This window comes from Solanum stenotomum, chromosome 1 (assembly GCF_019186545.1).
Source record: "Solanum stenotomum isolate F172 chromosome 1, ASM1918654v1, whole genome shotgun sequence".
Lineage (NCBI taxonomy): Eukaryota > Viridiplantae > Streptophyta > Magnoliopsida > Solanales > Solanaceae > Solanum > Solanum stenotomum.
Genome location: NC_064282.1, coordinates 11,189,106 through 11,208,022, shown reverse-complemented (window position 1 = coordinate 11,208,022; position 18,917 = coordinate 11,189,106). Strand labels below are relative to the sequence as shown.

The following is an 18,917-nucleotide window of genomic DNA, read 5'->3' as shown; positions in this document are numbered from 1 at the left end:
GATGTGTTTGCATATGTACCACATATACACGTATATAAATTAGTATTGATGCATTTGAATGTAGAAGCCCAAACAAAAAAATAAAAATAAAAAGGAATTTGACAAAAAAAGAAGACAAAAATATTCCAAAAAATAATTCAACAGATTAGAGAAGCAATTGGAAAAATTGAAAACGTTGATATACATCATTATTCACGTGGTATAAATATTCAATTACTCCTTCGATCTCATTTAATATAAATCACTTTTCTTTTGAAGTTCAGAATAACATAATGTTATATTAAATAACAATTTAACTTTAAAATATTTGATGTATAGCTGCCACAAACATCTATCTATTGTTTTAGATTACAAATTTCAAAAAAAAAATTCTTTTCTAAATTACGTGTAAAATCAAACGGAAAGTGTACTAGTTTTTGCTATAAATATGAGACTGGAAAAAAACTCCAACCTTCACATACCAAAAGCTCTCTGTTCTCTTCTAGGTTTATATATATAGTAATATTTCTCATGAAATAACTAATCATGTTACTGGGCAAGATTGTGGATACCATTACTGGAAAAGATGATGGAAAAAAAGTTAAAGGAACAGTAATTTTGATGAAGAAAAATGTTTTGGACTTCACTGATATAAATGCATCTGTTGTTGATGGAGTTATTGAGTTTCTTGGCCGGAACGTTTCTTTTCAGTTGATCAGTAGTTCTGTTCATGGTCATTACTCTTTCTTTTGTTACTCTGCTTCTTTCTTTTTACTCCTTTCATAATTTTATCCCATTTGCAGCAAATGATTCAGAAGCGAAACACAGCAATCCAGCATACTTAGAGAACTGGCTTACACACATTACCCCAATAATAGCAGGGGAATCGGCTTTTAGGGTCACATTTGATTGGGATCACGATGAGTTTGGAGTTCCAGGAGCATTCATTATCAAGAATTTACATCTTAATGAGTTCTTCCTCAAGTCACTCACACTAGATGATGTTCCTAATCATGGAAAAATCCATTTTGTCTGCAATTCTTGGATTTATCCTTCTTTTAAATATAAGTCAGATCGCATTTTCTTTGCGAATCAGGTAGGTGTAATTCATTCATAATGAATGTAACAAGACCTTAATTATGTACGCATCTAAACACAACATATCTGCATTGCTCTTCAGGCTTATCTCCCAAGTGAAACACCAGAAACATTGCGAAAGTACAGAGAAAATGAGCTAGTAACTTTGAGAGGAAATGGTACTGGAAAGCTTGAAGAATGGGACAGGGTTTATGACTATGCTTGTTACAATGACTTAGGTGAACCAGACAAAGGCAAAGAGTATGCCAGGTCTATCCTAGGAGGATGCTCTGAGTACCCGTATCCTCGTAGAGGCAGGACAGGTCGCAAACCAACCAATACAGGTTAAGACATTCACAAAACTTTTTATTTTTGTTACTCAACAAGTATAATAATCTCAAGTTTTACTATCTGCATTTTCATATTTGATTTTTAGAAGAACAAATTGTGCTTTTGGTCTCTGCAGATCCTAATTGCGAGAGCAGGATCCCATTGCTTATGAGCTTAGATATATATGTGCCAAGGGACGAGCGATTTGGTCATGTGAAGATGTCAGACTTCTTGACATTGTCTTTAAAATCCATTATGCAAATGCTTCTCCCTGCGTTTAAGGCATTGTTTGATAACACACCTAATGAGTTTGATAGCTTTGTGGATGTACTTAAACTCTATGAAGGAGGAATCAAGTTGCCTCGAGGCCCTTTGTTGAAAGCCATTACTGATAGCATTCCTTTGGAGATACTAAAAGACATCCTTCAAACTGATGGTCAAGGCCTACTTAAGTACCCAACTCCTCGAGTTATTCAAGGTATTTATTTATATTTCTACATGATCAAAAGCATTTTCATTAAGTATTATTTCTCATGTCTTCACCTTATGTAATCTAAATATGTTGGTGTGTGTAGAGGATAAAACTGCTTGGAGGACAGATGAAGAATTTGGGAGAGAAATGTTGGCGGGAATCAATCCCGTCTTAATAAGTGGACTCCAAGTAGGTTTTAATTCATCTAACTTTCTCCTGTTTGATGATACAAGATCTTGCTTATGTTTACTTCTATTTTCATGATATTTCCTTACACATTTTGAAGATATTGGCTTATCTAATATCTGCAGGAATTTCCTCCGAAGAGCAATTTGGATACTAACATATATGGAAACCAAAACAGTACAATTACCAAAGAACATGTAGAGGATAAGTTGGATGGATTAATAATAGAGGAGGTATATTCCTTTTGTTTTGATACTATCTAGATTCTTTGATCAAGTTTTCTAAGTAGATTGTAGTGACAAAAACTGCTACTATTATTCAACAGGCAATCAAGACTAACAAGATATTTATACTGAACCACCATGACATCGTCATGCCATATTTGAGGAGAATTAACATGTCGGCAAACACAAAAGCCTATGCCTCAAGAACTCTGCTCTTCCTACAAGATAATGGAACTTTGAAGCCAATAGCAATTGAACTAAGTTTACCACATCCTGACGGAGATCAATTTGGTACTGTTAGCAAAGTATATACACCAGCTGACCAAGGTGTTGAATGTTCTATTTGGCAGTTGGCCAAAGCCTATGCAGCAGTGAATGACACGGGCATTCATCAGCTCATTAGCCACTGGTAAAACCTGTTAGAAAGTTTTAAATGAAACACAACTTACCCATAACCAAATTCAATGTATATTTTAGTAATTGGAGACATTTTGTTGTTACCTTCTCAGGTTGAATACACATGCAGTGATTGAGCCATTTGTGATTGCAACAAATAGGCAACTAAGTGTGCTTCACCCCATTCATAAACTTCTTCATCCTCATTTCCGTGACACGATGAACATAAATGCTTTAGCAAGACAGATCTTGGTCAATTGTGGTGGTTTTGTTGAGATGTTTCTATTTCCTGCAAATTATTCCATGGAAATGTCAGCAGTAGCTTACAAAGATTGGGTTTTCCCTGAACAAGCACTTCCTTCTGATCTCATCAAAAGGTAATTGAAAAGCCACTAAAATCGCATACTCTGTACTAAATACAGAACATAAACTCACTAAAATAACCTCTCTTTTTTTGTCATCCTGCTAACATGACCATAATGTTGTTCAATTATAGAGGAGTGGCTGTTGAGGACTCAACCTGCCCACATGGCGTTCGCTTATTGATTCAGGACTATCCATATGCTGTTGATGGCCTGGAAATTTGGTCAGCAATCAAAAGTTGGGTAACAGAATATTGCAACTTCTATTACAAATCAGATGAGACAGTACAGAAAGACGGTGAACTCCAAGACTGGTGGAAGGAAATTCGTGAAGAAGGACACGGTGACAAGAAAGATGAGCCCTGGTGGCCTAAAATGCAAACTGTGCAAGAGCTCATAGATTCTTGCACCATCATAATATGGATAGCTTCAGCACTTCATGCAGCCGTCAATTTTGGGCAATACCCTTATGGTGGTTACCTTGTTAATCGCCCTACTTTAAGCCGAAAGTTCATGCCAGAAGCGGGAAGTGCTGAGTATGAAGAGCTCAAGACAAATCCAGACAAGGTATTCCTCAAGACAATCGTTCCACAGTTGCAGACATTGCTTGGAATTTCCGTGTTAGAGATCTTGTCAAGGCATGCTTCAGATGAGGTTTACTTGGGACAAAGGGATAACCCTGAATGGACAAAGGATCAAGAACCACTTTTAGCTTTTGAGAGGTTTGGAAAGAAGCTGAATGATATCGAGGATCGAATTATGCATATGAATGGTGATCATAAAAAATGGAAGAACAGGTCAGGGCCTGTTAAAGTTCCATATACTTTGCTCTTCCCCACAAGTGAAGAGGGACTCACTGGCAAAGGAATTCCTAACAGCGTGTCTATATAAACGTATTATTGAATCTGTTTGCTGTGATCGTTTCTTGATAGTAATTCCCAATAATATCACTACATAAACTCTTTGTTCCAAAAGAAGTTCTACTTACAATATAATGGGTGTAATGCTGTCGGAGTTGTATGCTATATCCATAAGACTTGCAACACAATTAATTAATAAACCTCTCTTTTCTGGTTATATATACATCTTTTGGCAATCACATGCATTTAATTCATTTTTTTTTAGTTATACGTTTGAACTATAGTAATATTAGATCATGTTGGTACATTGGCACAATTGCAGTAAGAAGAATCTTTTGCTTCTTGCAGCTTCCCTTATCACTCCTGGAAATTGAAATAGGAATTGTAACCTTCCGGTCTACTGTAGTCAGCCTCATAGGCAAGCCTTTAGATTGTTTAAGTAGGTTTGAGAAAAGATACGTAAGTTTCATCTATATGGTAGAGGTCCACGTCAAACTCTCACCACCACAGGAGATGATAGCTCATGTGGATGGATTAATTTTTAAAAAAATCTAGACTAGTAGTTCAGTACTATACTACTATTCAATGCTATATGTGATTCATGCCATGTATATATGGCTACTTAAACATTTTAAAAAGCTAAAATATAGATTTTAAGAAAAATAAACAAGACTAACAAGTTAACATTTACGTCTACCGATTTTTATTGTTTTTTAAAAATCAACTCAGGACCAAAGTATCCAAGAACCATGGGTCCAGTTTTTCGAATTTTTCATATTTATGCCCAACTCTTCAGTTTCAACCCCTGATTCTAACTAAAATTGATGTGTGCATTGGAAAAAAGGTACGTAAATATAATAAAAATGAACGTGCAACACACGTTCCACTAGTGTATTAAAAAATCTAAACTACCCCTTAAATATTCCATATTATAAATTTTCCTTGTTTAAAGCAGATTAATACACCACACAAGTACTAATATTGTAATCTTAGCTAGTTCACTCTCTGTCATTCACATGTCAATCTCTTGGATTTTCGTTTGCTTAACTTGGTGTATAAAAGTCTATATTGTACATTAACTTAAATGACCATCGATGTGGCACCTTAATACCCTTAGCATATTCAGACCTACCAACAGATCGCGTAACTAATATGTTATATCCCTAAAAGGTGTCACTAGCTAGAAAATAGCAATGAGCTCTAAAATCATATCGATGGTACGATCACACATCAAGTGGTAAAATTTGTTCATTTCATCATTTAAGCAAAATTTGTTGGGTTATGAAGGGATGATTATGGCGTCATGCGGAAGCTTGCAATTTGCAAATCATATGGTTGATAAATCAGATATCAAAAACTTATACTAAAAATCAAAATATTGTTATATCAAAACTAATATAAAGAAAAACATTGAAACTTTAGAGAGAACAAAAAGTCTTAAACGACTACATTGTGAATATTTTTTTGTTATGTGTTAGAAGAAAACAAACCTATATTTATAGAGTCCTAAAACCTTTTCTTACTAGAAAAAGAGTCCTAAAAGGAGAGAATAAACCAAATATGAAAAAATATTATATTTTCCTTTTAAGAAAAGTAAAAACATTTATGGTAATGTTTTGTCTTTTCTATAAGGAAAAATAAATCTTAAATTATGGTAAGAAAATCAGGGCAAAACCCTAACAAAATTTAATGCTGAAATCCATCAATGCCATCTTGTATTTTATTTACTACTGTCAAGAGATATCCTTGGAAAAAATATTTTTTGTCGTAAGTAATATTTGCAAGAGTTGATCGATATAACATACGATCAATTTAACATTTATGGCTAAAATAAAAAAAAATATTTATGAGAAAATACATAAGATCCAAATTAAGTCTTGCATATTTTATATGTTGAGTATTTCCAATAAATATGCCAAGTACAGAGACAGAAGTTACCATGAAGACAAATGGAAGACAAAAAGAGAAGCAACACATAAGCCTCCAAAAATTACATACTCATGAGAAGCAAAAAAAAAAAACAGAAGTTAGTTCGTACTTTATGTTTTGAATATAGATTATGAACGCACACTTCCCATTCTTCATTGCTCTTTGTTTGCCTCTATATTTGAGATATTCTTCTCCAATTTAACCTTTTAACGTACACCATTACTTTGATTAAAGCATAAAATATATATGTACATATTTAATCATAGTTAAATAATAAAAATTGAAAATGTTACTATTCATCATGTGCTACAAATGTCTATTATTTTAAAAGATCTACAGAAATAGGAACGGCTAGACAGCTAGTAATTTGTGCTATATAAATATGAAACAAACAAAGTAACTTCTCTCTGCTTTCTTTTCTTCTGTTGGAAGCTCAAGAAAATATAATTTTTTTTTCATTTCTTAAAATACGATTATGCATGCCATCACTGGAAAAGATTACGGGAAAAAGGTGAAAGGAAAAGTGGTGTTGATGAAGAAGAATGTTTTAGACTTCACTGACATAAAGGCCGCGGTTGTTGATGAAGTTGTTGAACTCCTTGGTGAGAAGGTGTCTTTCCAGTTGATCAGTAGTTCTGTTTTTGATGATCCTGGTCAGTATTACTTCTCACATTTTTTTTAGTGAAGTATTAAAAATATAAAAACAGAAATGTATCTGTTTCATTCGCAGAAAATGGTTCAGAAGGGAAACGCAGCAATCCAGCATACTTAGAAAATTGGCTTACAAACATCACCCCAATAATAGCAGGGGAATCAACTTTTAGTGTTACATTTGACTGGGATCGCAATGAGTTTGGAGTTCCAGGAGCATTCATCATCAAGAATTTTCATCTTAATGAATTCTTCCTCAAGTCACTCACAATCGAAGACGTTCCTAATCACGGAAAAATCCATTTTGTATGCAATTCTTGGGTTTATCCTGCTTTTAGATACAAGTCTGACCGCATTTTCTTTGCGAATCAGGTACATTTAATTCATTCATAAAGAATGTATGTGTCTAAAAACATATTTGCATTGTCATATTTATGGTCTGTTCTTCAGGCTTATCTCCCAAGTGAAACACCAGAGCCTTTGCAAAAATACAGAGAAAATGAACTAGTGACCTTAAGAGGAGATGGGACCGGCAAGCTAGAGGAATGGGACAGGGTTTATGATTATGCTTACTATAATGACTTGGGTGATCCAGATAAAGGCGAAGAGTATGCTAGGCCTGTCCTTGGAGGGTCCTCTGAATACCCGTATCCTCGTAGAGGCAGGACAGGCCGCGAACCAACAAAAACAGGTGAAGACATTCACAAAACTTTTTCAATATCTGCATTTTCATGTATTTGATTTTCTTGAAGAGCAAATTGTCTTGCAATTGCTTGCAGATCCTAATTGCGAGAGCAGGATTCCATTGTTTATGAGCTTAGACGTATATGTGCCAAGGGACGAGCGATTTGGTCATCTGAAGATGTCAGACTTCTTGACATTTTACTTAAAATCCATTGTGCAGTCACTTCTCCCTGCATTTAAGGCTTTGTTCGATAACACACCTAATGAGTTTGATAGCTTTGAGGATGTACTCAAACTCTATGAAGGAGGAATCAAGTTTCCTCAAGGCCCTTTGTTGAAAGACATTAATGATAGTATTCCTTTGGAGATTCTAAAAGACATCTTTCATTCTGATGGTGAAGGCCTATTCAAGTTCCCAACTCCTCAAGTTATTCAAGGTATTTATCTTAATTTCTGCATGATCAAAAGTATTATTTTTTATGACCTCACCTTTGGTAATCTAAATATTGGTGTATTTTAGAGGATAAAACTGCATGGAGGACGGATGAAGAATTTGGGAGAGAAATGTTGGCGGGAATCAATCCCGTCTTAATCACTAGACTCCAAGTAAGCTTTAATTCATCTGAATTGCTACTCTTTGGGGATATCAAGATCTTGCTTAAGTTTACTTCTAATATTGTGATTATCTCTTTACACATTTTGAAGATGCTGGCTTACCTAATATCTGTAGGAATTTCCTCCGAAAAGCAATCTGGATCCTAACATATATGGCAACCAAAACAGTACAATTACCAGAGAGCAGATAGAGGATAAGTTGGATGGACTAACAGTTGATGAGGTAATTAATAATTTTAGCTTGATACTAGCTAAATTGCTCATTCAACTTAAGTGAGAAGATTGCAGTGACAAATGTTAGTTGTTGACAAAGAGTTGGCAATATTTAACAGGCAATCAAGGCAAACATGCTATTCATATTGAACCACCATGACATCGTTATGCCATACTTGAGGAGAATTAACACGACGACAAACACAGAAACTTATGCCTCAAGAACTTTGCTTTTCTTGCAAGATAATGGAACTTTGAAGCCACTGGCAATTGAACTAAGTTTGCCACATCCAGATGGAGATCAATTTGGTACTGTTAGCAAAGTGTATACACCATCTGATCAAGGTGTTGAAGGTTCTATCTGGCAGTTGGCCAAAGCCTATGCAGTAGTGAATGACTCGGGCATTCATGAGCTCATCAGTCACTGGTAAAACCTGTCAAAAACCTTTATATGAAACACAACTTACCCATAACCAAATTCAATATATGATTTGTGTAAAAGTAATTGGATACATTTATTATTACCTTCTCAGGTTGAATACACATGCAGTGATTGAGCCATTTGTGATTGCAACAAATAGGCAACTAAGTGTGCTTCACCCTATTCATAAGCTTCTCCTTCCTCATTTTCGTGACAAGATGAACATAAATGCTTTAGGAAGACATCAGTTGATCAATAGTGCCGGAACTGTTGAGTTGACTTTTTTTACTGCTAAATATTCCATGGAAATGTCAGCAGTAGTTTACAAAAACTGGATTTTCCCTGAACAAGCACTTCCTGCTGATCTCATCCAAAGGTTAGTGAAAAGACACAAAGCACTTATTAACTTTATACTCAATCATCTCTATATAAATTCACTAATACAATATAATTTACTGACTTTCAGGGGAATGGCCGTTGAGGACTCGAGCTCCCCACATGGCATTCGCTTACTAATTCAAGACTATCCATATGCTGTTGATGGGTTAAAAATCTGGTCAGCAATCAAAAGTTGGGTGACAGAATACTGCAACTTCTATTACAAATCAGATGACACGGTACAGAAAGACAGTGAACTCCAGGCATGGTGGAAGGAACTCCGCGAAGAAGGACATGGTGACAAGAAAGATGAGCCTTGGTGGCCTAAAATGCAAACTCGACAAGAGCTCATAGAATCTTGCACCATCACAATATGGATAGCTTCAGCACTTCATGCAGCAGTCAATTTTGGGCAATACCCTTATGCTGGTTACCTCCTTAATCGCCCTAGTTTAAGCCGAATGTTCATGCCAGAACCAGGAAGTCCTGAATATGAAGAGCTCAAGACAAATCCAGATAAGGTATTCCTCAAAACAACCGTTCCTCCGCTGCAGACACTGCTTGAAATTTCTATCTTAAAGGTCTTGTCAAGGCATAGTTCGGATACACTTTACCTCGGACAGAGGGACTCACCTGAATGGACAAAGGATCAAGAACCACTTTTAGCTTTTGAGAGGTTTGGAAAGAAGCTGAGTGATATCGGGAATCAGATTTTACAGATGAATAGTGATCATAAAAAATGGAAGAACAGGTCAGGGCCTGTTAAAGTTCCATATACTTCCCTCTTCCCCACAAGTGAAGAGGGACTCACTGGTAAAGGAATTCCTAACAGTGTGTCTATATAGAACTTATTATTGTTTGTTGATGTTGTTTCTTAGTATTCTGTTATTAACACCAAATAAAATCTCTCTTTTTTTTTTAATGAAAGTTCCAATTACAATAAAGGGTGTAATAATGTTGTAAGTTATTTCTGTTCTGTAACAGCTTGTTTGGATGGTTATTACCATTTGTATTGTATTGATTTTTTGAAATTGGAATTTGTTTCTAGCGTGTGTTGTTAGAATAGATTGGGTATATCTTAAAGGAGTTCGAATCTCAATTTTGGAATGATTTGGTGGAGATTTAAGGTTCTTTGGATTTAAATTTGAGCCAAGCTTTCAAGTATACCTCTATGTAGATGAGATACATGTATCACGGAGAAATTTTTCAACACGATTTCAACTAAAATATTTCACTCTCCAAACCACCTTCTTTCTTTCCCATACTTTGTATATTACCTCGCTTGTGTGTTTTTCAATGAATTTTAACCATATCCATTGAAGAAAAAAATAATATTTTTTCTTAGTTTTTTTTTAATGTGGCATATAATGTATGTCATTGATTGTTAAGAAAATGGATTTTGAGCTTAACTCAACCACAAAAATAAGTTCTAGTGAGGAGAACTGTTCAAGACAATATAAAGAGACGACTCATCCCTTAAGGTTTAAACTACCGACTTGAGACCCTTCACATATATATAGTTGCATTAGGGGTGGGCATAAATACCGGAAAATCTAAAAACCGAATTGAACCGAACTAATTCGGTTCTTTGGTTTCGGTTCTTCCGTTTTTCGGTTAGGTGTCGGTGTTATTTTTTCGGAAGTTTGGTTCTTTGGTTCGGTGTAAGGGTCTCAAAACTTTGGTGCATCGAAAAACCGAACTTTTATTTATAAAAATTAAAAAATTATATATATATATATATATATATATATATGGGCATTCTCTTAACTAAAAATTAAAAATTCAATCAACAATTAAATCATTCATAAACAAATCAAAGTAACATGACCAAATGTACAATTCAATAGTTACCTTGAAATATATATTAATTTCCAAGAGAAACTCAAACATATCTATCAATGTACATTATGTAAAGGAACCATCTTCATACTTGTTTTCTCGATAAATTGTTGGAGGCACAATAATGTTTTTGATAAAGACAAATATAGTCTTTTAGTTAGCACAATAAGTGTTCCACGGTGATATGCATCATTCCTTAACATAGTTTTAAATTTCTAAGTATCTTATACTTTATCCTTATTTTATTTTTCATTCACACCAAAAAACCTATTTAAAAACACCGAACTAAATCGAACCGAACTGAATTAGTTTGGTTTAATATACGGTGCACATTTTTCTAAAACCGAAAACCAAAAACCGAACCGAAGTTTGATAAAACCGAACTCCCACCCCTAAGTTGCATCATATTTTAAATTTACTTTCAATGTAATCATATCTATCCAATAGATTGGTATGTCCAGGTTCAACAGATTGCAACTTTTGTAACTTCCTAGTGTAGTGAGCATATAAATTTCCTTGTTAAATTAGCAAAAAGAAGATGAAAAATAAAACCAACTACAACTTTATTTGGAAACAAAGAGTTTATTTGGTTGGGAATAACGAGAAATAAGTACAACAAACATTGTATTTAAACCAACAATACAATACAACCAACACAACACAATACAATACTCTTTATTTGGAACAAAGAGTTTATTTGGTTGGGAATAACAAGAAACAAGCACAACAAACGGATTCAATAATAAGTTCTATATAGACACACTGTTGGGAATTCCTTTGCCTGTGAGTCCTTCTTGACTTTTGGGGAAGAGCAAAGTATATGGAACTTTAACAGGCCCTGACCTGTTCTTCCAACTCTTATGACTATTCATTATCATAATTCGATTCTCGATATCATTCAGCATCTTTACAAACCTCTCAAAAGCTACAAGTGGTTCTTTATCCTTTGTCCATTCAGGTGAGTCCCTTTGTCCCAAGTAAACCTCATCTGAAGCATGCCTTGACAAGACCTCAAAGATGGACATTTCAAGCAGTGTCTGCAACTGAGGAACAAATGTTTTGAGGAATACCTTGTCTGGATTTGTCTTGAGCTCTTCATACTCAGCACTTCCTGGCTCTGGCATCAAATTCCAGCTTAAACTAGGGCGATTAGGGAGAAAACCAGCGTAAGAGTATAAGCCAAAATTGACTGCTGCATGAAGTGCTGAAGCTATCCATATAATGATGGTGCAACAATCTATGAGCTCTTGTCGAGTTTGCATTTTAGGCCACCAAGCCTCATCTTTCTTGTCGCCATGTCCTTCTTCGCGGAGCTCCTTCCACCAAGCTTGGAGTTCAGTGTCTTTCTGTACTGTCTCATCAGATTTGTAATAGAACTTGCAATATTCTGTTACCCAACTGTTGATTGCTGCCCAAATTTCCAAGCCATCAATAGCATATGGATAGTCCAGAATCAGTAAACGAATGCCATGTGGGGAGCTCGAGTCCTCAACAGCCACTCCTCTGTAATTGAACAACATTATGGTCAGGTTAGCAAGACGACAAAACATAAATTTATGTTCTGTATTATTTAGTACAGAGTATGAGATTTTTGTTACCTTTTGATGAGATCAGCAGGAAGTGCTTGTTCATTGAAAACCCAATCTTTGTAAGCTGCTGCTGACATTTCCATGGAATATTTGGCAGGAAAAAGATACGTCTCAACAAAACCACCACAATTGGCCAAGGTCTCTCTTGCTAAAGCATTTATGTTCATCGTGTTACGGAAATGAGGATAAAGAAGTTTATGAATAGGATGAAGCACACTTAGTTGCCTATTTGTTGCAATCACAAATGGTTCGATCACCGCGTGTGTATTCAACCTGGAAAGGTAACAACAAATGTCTCCAATTACTAAATAATACATTGAATTTGTTTATGGGTAAGTTGTGTTTCATATAAATCTTTCTGACAATTTTTACCAGTGGCTAATGAGCTGATGAATGCCCATGTCATTCACTGCTACATAGGCTTTGGCCAACTGCCAGATAGAACCTTCAACACCTTTGTCAGCTGGTGTATATACTTTGCTAACAGTACCAAATTGATCTCCGTCTGGATGTGGCAAGCTTAGTTCAATAGCTAGTGGCTTCAAAGTTCTATTATCTTGTAGGAAGAGCAGAGTTCTTGAGGCATAGGCTTTTGTGTTTGCTGACATGTTAATTTTCCTCAATAATGGCATCACGATGTTATGGTGGTTCAATATGAATAACCTGTTAGTCTTGATTGCCTGTTAAGAGTATCAGTTTTTGTCAGAAAACTTGATCAAAGAATCTAGCTAGTAGCGAAACAGAAGTAATATACCTCATCCACTGTTAATCCATCCAACTTATCCTGTACATGTTCTGTGGTAATTGTACTGTTTTGGTTTCCATATATGGTTGGATCCAACTTGCTCTTCGGAGGGAATTCCTGCAGACATTAGATAAGCCAATATCTTCAAAATGTGTAAGGAAATATCATGAAAATAGAAGTGAACTTAAGCAAGATCTTGATATCTTCAAAGAGTTGAAATTTAGATGAATTAAGCTTACTTGGAGTCTACTGATTACGACCGGATTGATTCCCGCTAACATTTCTCTCCCAAATTCCTCATCCGTCCTCCATGCAGTTTTATCGTCTAAATACCAACATATTTAGGTTACAAAAGGTGAAGGCGTGAGAAATAATACTTGTGAAAATGCTTTTGATCATGTAGGAATATAAATAAATACCTTGAATAACTCGAGGAATTGGGTACTTAAGTAGGCCTTGACCATCAGTTTGAAGGATGTCTTTTAGTATCTCCGAGGGAATGCTATCAGTAATGGTCTTCAACAAAGGGCCTTCAGGCAACTTGATTCCTCCTTCATAGAGATTAAGTACATCCGCAAAGCTATCAAACTCATTAGGCGTGTTATCGAGCAAAGCCTTAAACTCAGGGAGAAGAGTTTGCAAAATGGATTTTAAGGAAAATGTCAAGAAGTCTGAATTCTTCACATGACCAAATCGCTCGTCCCTTGGCACATACATGTCTAAGGTCATAAGCAATGGGTTCCTGCTCTCACAATTAGGATCTGCAGAGAACAAAAGAGTTCTAAAAAATTAAATATGAAAATGTAGATAGTAAAACTTGAGATTAATATACTTGTTGAGTTACAAAAATATAAAGTTTTGCGAATGCCTTAACCTGTTCTGGTTGGTTTGCGGCCTGTCCTGCCTCTACGAGGATACGGGTACTCAGAGGACCCTCCAAGGATAGGCCTAGCATACTCTTCGCCCTTATCTGGATCACCCAAGTCATTGTAACAAGCATAGTCATAAACCCTGTCCCATTCTTCAAGCTTTCCAGTACCATCTCCTCTTAAAACCACTAGTTCATTTTCTCTGTAATTTCGCAATGGTTCTGGTGTTTCACTTGGGAGATAAGCCTGAAGAACATACCATAATTACGGCAATGCAAATACGTGTTTAGACACATACATTCTTTATGAATGAATTAAATGTACCTGATTCGCAAAGAAAATGCGGTCAGACTTGTATCTAAAAGAAGGATAAACCCAAGAATTGCAGACAAAATGGATGTTTCCATGATTAGGAACATCTTCGAGTGTGAGTGACTTGAGGAAGAACTCATTAAGATGAAGATTCTTGATAATGAATGCTCCTGGAACTCCAAACTCTTTGTGATCCCAATCAAAAGTGACACTAAAAGTTGATTCCCCTGCTATTATTGGGGTGATGTGTGTAAGCCAACTCTCTAAGTATGCTGGATTGCTGCGTTTCCCTTCCAAACCATCTGCTGCAAATGAAACCTCAACTTAATTAGTTTGATTTGATTTCAATACGTAAAAAGGCAAACTTAATTAATTTTTTTTTTTTTTGTTAAAAGAATTAGAAACTTTTACTAACCAGCATTAACAGAACCACTTATCAATTGGATAGAGACTTTTTGGCCAAGTAAATCAGCAACCCCATCAACAACTGAAGCACGTATATCAGTGAAGTCTAAAACATTTTTTTTCATCAAAATCACTCTTCCTTTCACCTTTTCCCCATCATTGTTTCCAACGATGGCATCCACTATTCCGCCCAAAGACATGATTAACTATTTAAACAAATGTATTATTTTTTTTTTGATCTATCAAGAGAAGAAAAGAGAGATTTTGGTTGTGAAGTTTTTGAGTTTAGATATCTCATATTTATAACAAAAAATTACTAGTTTAAAAGATTCTTGCCATAATTGATTTTTTTTTAAAATTTAAATTTTCACTATATTTGGTATGCATAGTGTATAAATTTGTTTGATTAGTTAATTCAATGATGATGGCATTGAATAAAAACAGAGTAAATATCCCAAAATGTTATTCAAATATGTGAAATTATTTAAGAAAGTCACTCAAACTTGGTTTTGTATTAATAAAGTCACTCAACGGATTTTCTTTTATAAAGTCATTCAAGTTAAATTATTTTTCTAGAAAATCATTATAACCAAAAGATATAAGAGATAATTGCATAAACCACCCATCAAGTTTAGTTTTGTAATACTAATTACTTTCATTTTAGTTTATAATATTATACTTACCTCTCTTATATTTTTATTAATAATTATTTTTTTAACCTAATTAATATGAATATAAAAATAGGGATTTGGCTCCCTCCCCCCCCTCCCCCCCCCTCCTCCATTACTCTTTTCTTCTAGTCAAATACACATCTTGATGAGAGACATATGTCTTATTTAAATTTTAAACGTCAAGACTATATCATATTAACCAATATCATAACCATAATTAAGTAAATAAGTTTTGAACTCTACAAATAATTTAATCACTTTTTGTGCTCATAAATTTATTTTTAAAATATTATGTGGATAAATAAAAATAAATAAAAGGAATAATTATTATTGTTGATAGGATCGTATAATAAGAAAAGAAAATAGAAAATGCATTAATCACAAACGTGAAATTATCTAAAAAAATATTTTTTTTTTAATCTTTTTTAAAAAATAAAAGAAAACATTAATTTAAAGGGAAAATATTTTGTAAGACTACTGTTTATAGGCTAATTAAAAACGTTGTTAAGTTCCTGTTCGACAATTTTAATATTTTAATATAAAAATATTTAGAATAAAATTAATGATATTAATATATCCCAATTAATTAAGTTAAGACAATTATTATTTAAAAATAAATAAATAAGAGAGATAAACATAATATTATAAACTACAATGGAAGTAAATATTAAAAAACTAGACTTGAAGGGTGATTTGTGCAATTATCTCTTTTTTCTTTTGGGTAGAATGAATTTGTAGAAAAATTAGTTTAACTTGAGTGACTTTATAAAAGAAATTCATAAATTGAATGACTTTATTGATACAAAACTAAGTTGAGTGACTTTCTCAAATAATTTTACATACTTAAGTGACATTTTAAGATATTTACTCAATAAAAACACAACCAAAAAAAAATAAAAAATCATCCAAAAGAAGGAAGTTTAGCTCTTAAATTTTTTACCATGTTTGTGAATTTTCAAGTCCATTAAGGTATGTGTCAACTATTTATTTGATTATGAAATGTCACTCTTCATAGTGTACAATTCAATTTAAAACTCTTTTACATTTAAATTATGATATAGAGATAGGATGATTTTCTTAATTTTATTTCTTTGAAGTTTATCTATTATTATACTTCTCGTAGATAACATTTTGAAATTAGGATAGGGTATTAATTATGTAATATTACTCCATATCAAGATTTATGTTTCAACTTATATAAATTTATATTTTCTAGAAAGGTACGCTTTCCCTACTGAAAATGTTGATTTACTTGATATTATTATTAGTAGTCTAGTAGATGCATAATTTTCCCTTTTGAAATTTTATTTTACTTGTAAAGTGAAAAAGTTCTATTAAAAATGTTATTTTTGTTTATTAAGGAACTCTTGAATAAAATAAAAGTAAAAGTCTCTATTATTGCTTATTAGATTAAGAAATTTTGGCAATTTATAGTGTCCGATTCAATATACAATTTTCTGACAATTAAATTATGATGGGAATATCCATATAAAGAAAGTGTAATTTTTTTTTTAAAAAAAATTGACTCTTGTTTATCTATTTTTATATTCATTTGATGAATTTTTTATTTTAATTTTTATAACGATGATATTCGAATCAATTTGTACACATTTCGTTTTTTAATTTAATTTTATCATGTTCGCGAGATTAATAAGCACAACAGAGATAACATTTTAAATTAAGATAGCAACTAGAGTATTGTTATAAGTATTGATTATATAATAATAGTCTGTTAAAATTTTTGTTTAAACTTGTATAAAAATTTATATATGATTTCCCAATTAAAAATTGTTGGTTTTATTTGTAAGATTCACCAATTGAAATTTTATTTTAACATTGTATAAAAATTTATATATGATTCCCCAATTAAAAATTGTTGGTTTTATTTGTATGATTCACCAATTGAAATTTTATTTTAAAATTGTATAAAAATTTATATATGATACCCCAATAAAATATTGTTGGTTTTACTTGTATGATTCACCAATTGAAATTTTATTTTTATTTCTATGGTGAGATTTTTCTATTAAAAATGTTTTTCTTGTTTATTTTTCGGCTTAAGTCATTTACGGTCTCTTAATATTGTCGTATAATTCAATTAGACACTTCAACTAGGATAAATACCTATTAGACTCTAATATTAACGAATATGTATCTATCAAGCACAAAATGACAACCAACATAAAAAAAATATTGTGTGTATAACTCACATGCAATATCTTTAAAAAGTTATGAATCAAATTATGAAAAATTACCTAACTACATATCCTTCTTTTTTTTTTACCATATTTTTTACTTTTCCCTATCATTCCAAAAAAATGTAAAAATTCTTCTTTTTCACAATTTCTCTCACTTTTCCGGATACATCACCGTAAACTATCACCCCAAGATTTTTTTTCCTTTTTTCACGCCTAAAATCACTTCATGGTATCACCAATTATCTCCATCACCCTATTTTTTAATTTCAAATCTTTTCTCTTTCCGATTGATTGCAAGTTATGAAGAGGTAGTTCTTCTTCATCCATTTTTTTCTTTCCACTTCATCAGGTATCGATTTTTTTAGCTTTTTCATCTACGAGTCGAAGAAGAATACATCTTCAACTTTAAAATCGATTGTGGAAAAAACGCCCCCAAAAAAGGGGGAAAGTCGAGTTGCTGGTAGCTTTGGTAAAGGATTTGGGTCGAGATCCATGGGTGACACCATTGTTGAAAGTGGGAAAAAAGCTACGGGAATTGATACAGAGCAAAAGAGAAAGTGTAAAAGGATTGCTTCATCATTTTTTTGTTTTCAATAGATCAGATTGTTAACTTTTTTTTTTATCTTTTGTTGTTCGTTTTTTCTAATACATATGGGTTTAGTTTTTAAAATATCTAGTTGTTTTTGTTTCTGAAATTAATGTATAATGCATTCGTTTCAACATTATGATAATTTATCAAGAGTTGTTGGTGGCTCTGAAAAGGGCTTTGGGTTGAGATCCATGGATTGACGTCATTGTTGAAAGTGAAAAAAGCTACAAGAGTTGATACAGAGCAAAGGAGAAAGTGTGGAAGGATTTCTTCATCATTTTTTTTCTTTTAGCAGATTAAATTGTTGATTTTTTTGTTGCGTTCAACAAATCTTTTAATGTATCTAGTTGATTTTGATTCTTAAATTAATGTATAATTCGTTTGTTTCACCTTTATGATACATTACAATTTTATCATGTACAATATATCGTTTTCAAATATTTGTTTTGATACATAACCCTAATTTACTGAAACACAAATTAGTATGTATCATGTTCATAGTTATGTATTGGATACACAACTATTACAAATTTTGTTATCTTTTACTACCAATACATACACCTAGCCTTATTCAACTAGTAGAATGCTATGCATATGTAGACACTATCAAATATTATTATTGATACATAAAAACTAATGTTTTATAATAAAATCAGTTTGTATCATATTCATAATTATGTATATGACACATAACTTTGTTATGTATATAATATAGTTATGTATCAGATGTTGTGATATAGCACATGTTGTTAAGTATATGCAATATTGTTTTATAAATAAATCAGTGTATATCATATTTATAGTTTTATTTTTTGTATATGATACATAACTATATAAAATTGTCGACTTTTTTTGAATTTGTTACGATTTGGGAGAGATTTGAGGGAAAAAATTTAAAATTTGAATTGTTTGAAGTGTTATTT

At 33.0% G+C, this 18,917-nt stretch overlaps 3 protein-coding genes across 5 annotated transcripts; 2 read left to right on the top strand and 1 right to left on the bottom strand.

Moving 5' to 3' along the window:
• The first annotated feature begins 525 nt into the window (after positions 1–525).
• Positions 526–3,981, top strand: LOC125876929 (probable linoleate 9S-lipoxygenase 5). Its single transcript, XM_049558223.1, has 9 exons — positions 526–712; positions 783–1,075; positions 1,160–1,400; positions 1,523–1,864; positions 1,962–2,047; positions 2,170–2,277; positions 2,370–2,677; positions 2,778–3,041; positions 3,161–3,981. The coding sequence occupies exons 1-9, from the start codon at positions 526–528 to the stop codon at positions 3,915–3,917; spliced, it is 2,586 nt and encodes an 861-aa protein (XP_049414180.1). The 3' UTR covers positions 3,918–3,981.
• A 2,297-nt stretch (positions 3,982–6,278) lies between these two features.
• LOC125876961 (probable linoleate 9S-lipoxygenase 5) lies at positions 6,279–9,690 on the top strand. Of its 2 annotated transcripts, none has more exons than XM_049558262.1 (9): positions 6,279–6,468; positions 6,558–6,838; positions 6,917–7,157; positions 7,246–7,587; positions 7,671–7,756; positions 7,881–7,988; positions 8,098–8,405; positions 8,512–8,775; positions 8,866–9,690. In XM_049558262.1, exons 1-9 carry the CDS (start codon positions 6,291–6,293, stop codon positions 9,620–9,622), a joined length of 2,565 nt encoding a protein of 854 aa, XP_049414219.1. In that variant the 5' UTR covers positions 6,279–6,290; the 3' UTR covers positions 9,623–9,690. The 2 variants fall into 2 exon arrangements, with proteins under 2 accessions (XP_049414219.1, XP_049414211.1); XM_049558254.1 differs by having other exon boundaries at positions 6,546–6,838.
• Positions 9,691–11,188: 1,498 nt separating this feature from the next.
• LOC125876904 (linoleate 9S-lipoxygenase B) lies at positions 11,189–14,808 on the bottom strand. 2 transcript variants are annotated; one of them, XM_049558195.1, is made up of 9 exons: positions 14,547–14,808; positions 14,144–14,436; positions 13,825–14,065; positions 13,370–13,711; positions 13,190–13,275; positions 12,960–13,067; positions 12,578–12,885; positions 12,215–12,478; positions 11,189–12,119 (listed from the first exon to the last, which is right to left on the bottom strand). In XM_049558195.1, the coding sequence occupies exons 1-9, from the start codon at positions 14,734–14,736 to the stop codon at positions 11,366–11,368; spliced, it is 2,586 nt and encodes an 861-aa protein (XP_049414152.1). In that variant the 5' UTR covers positions 14,737–14,808; the 3' UTR covers positions 11,189–11,365. The 2 variants fall into 2 exon arrangements, with proteins under 2 accessions (XP_049414152.1, XP_049414159.1); XM_049558202.1 differs by having other exon boundaries at positions 14,144–14,433.
• Positions 14,809–18,917: the final 4,109 nt, after the last annotated feature.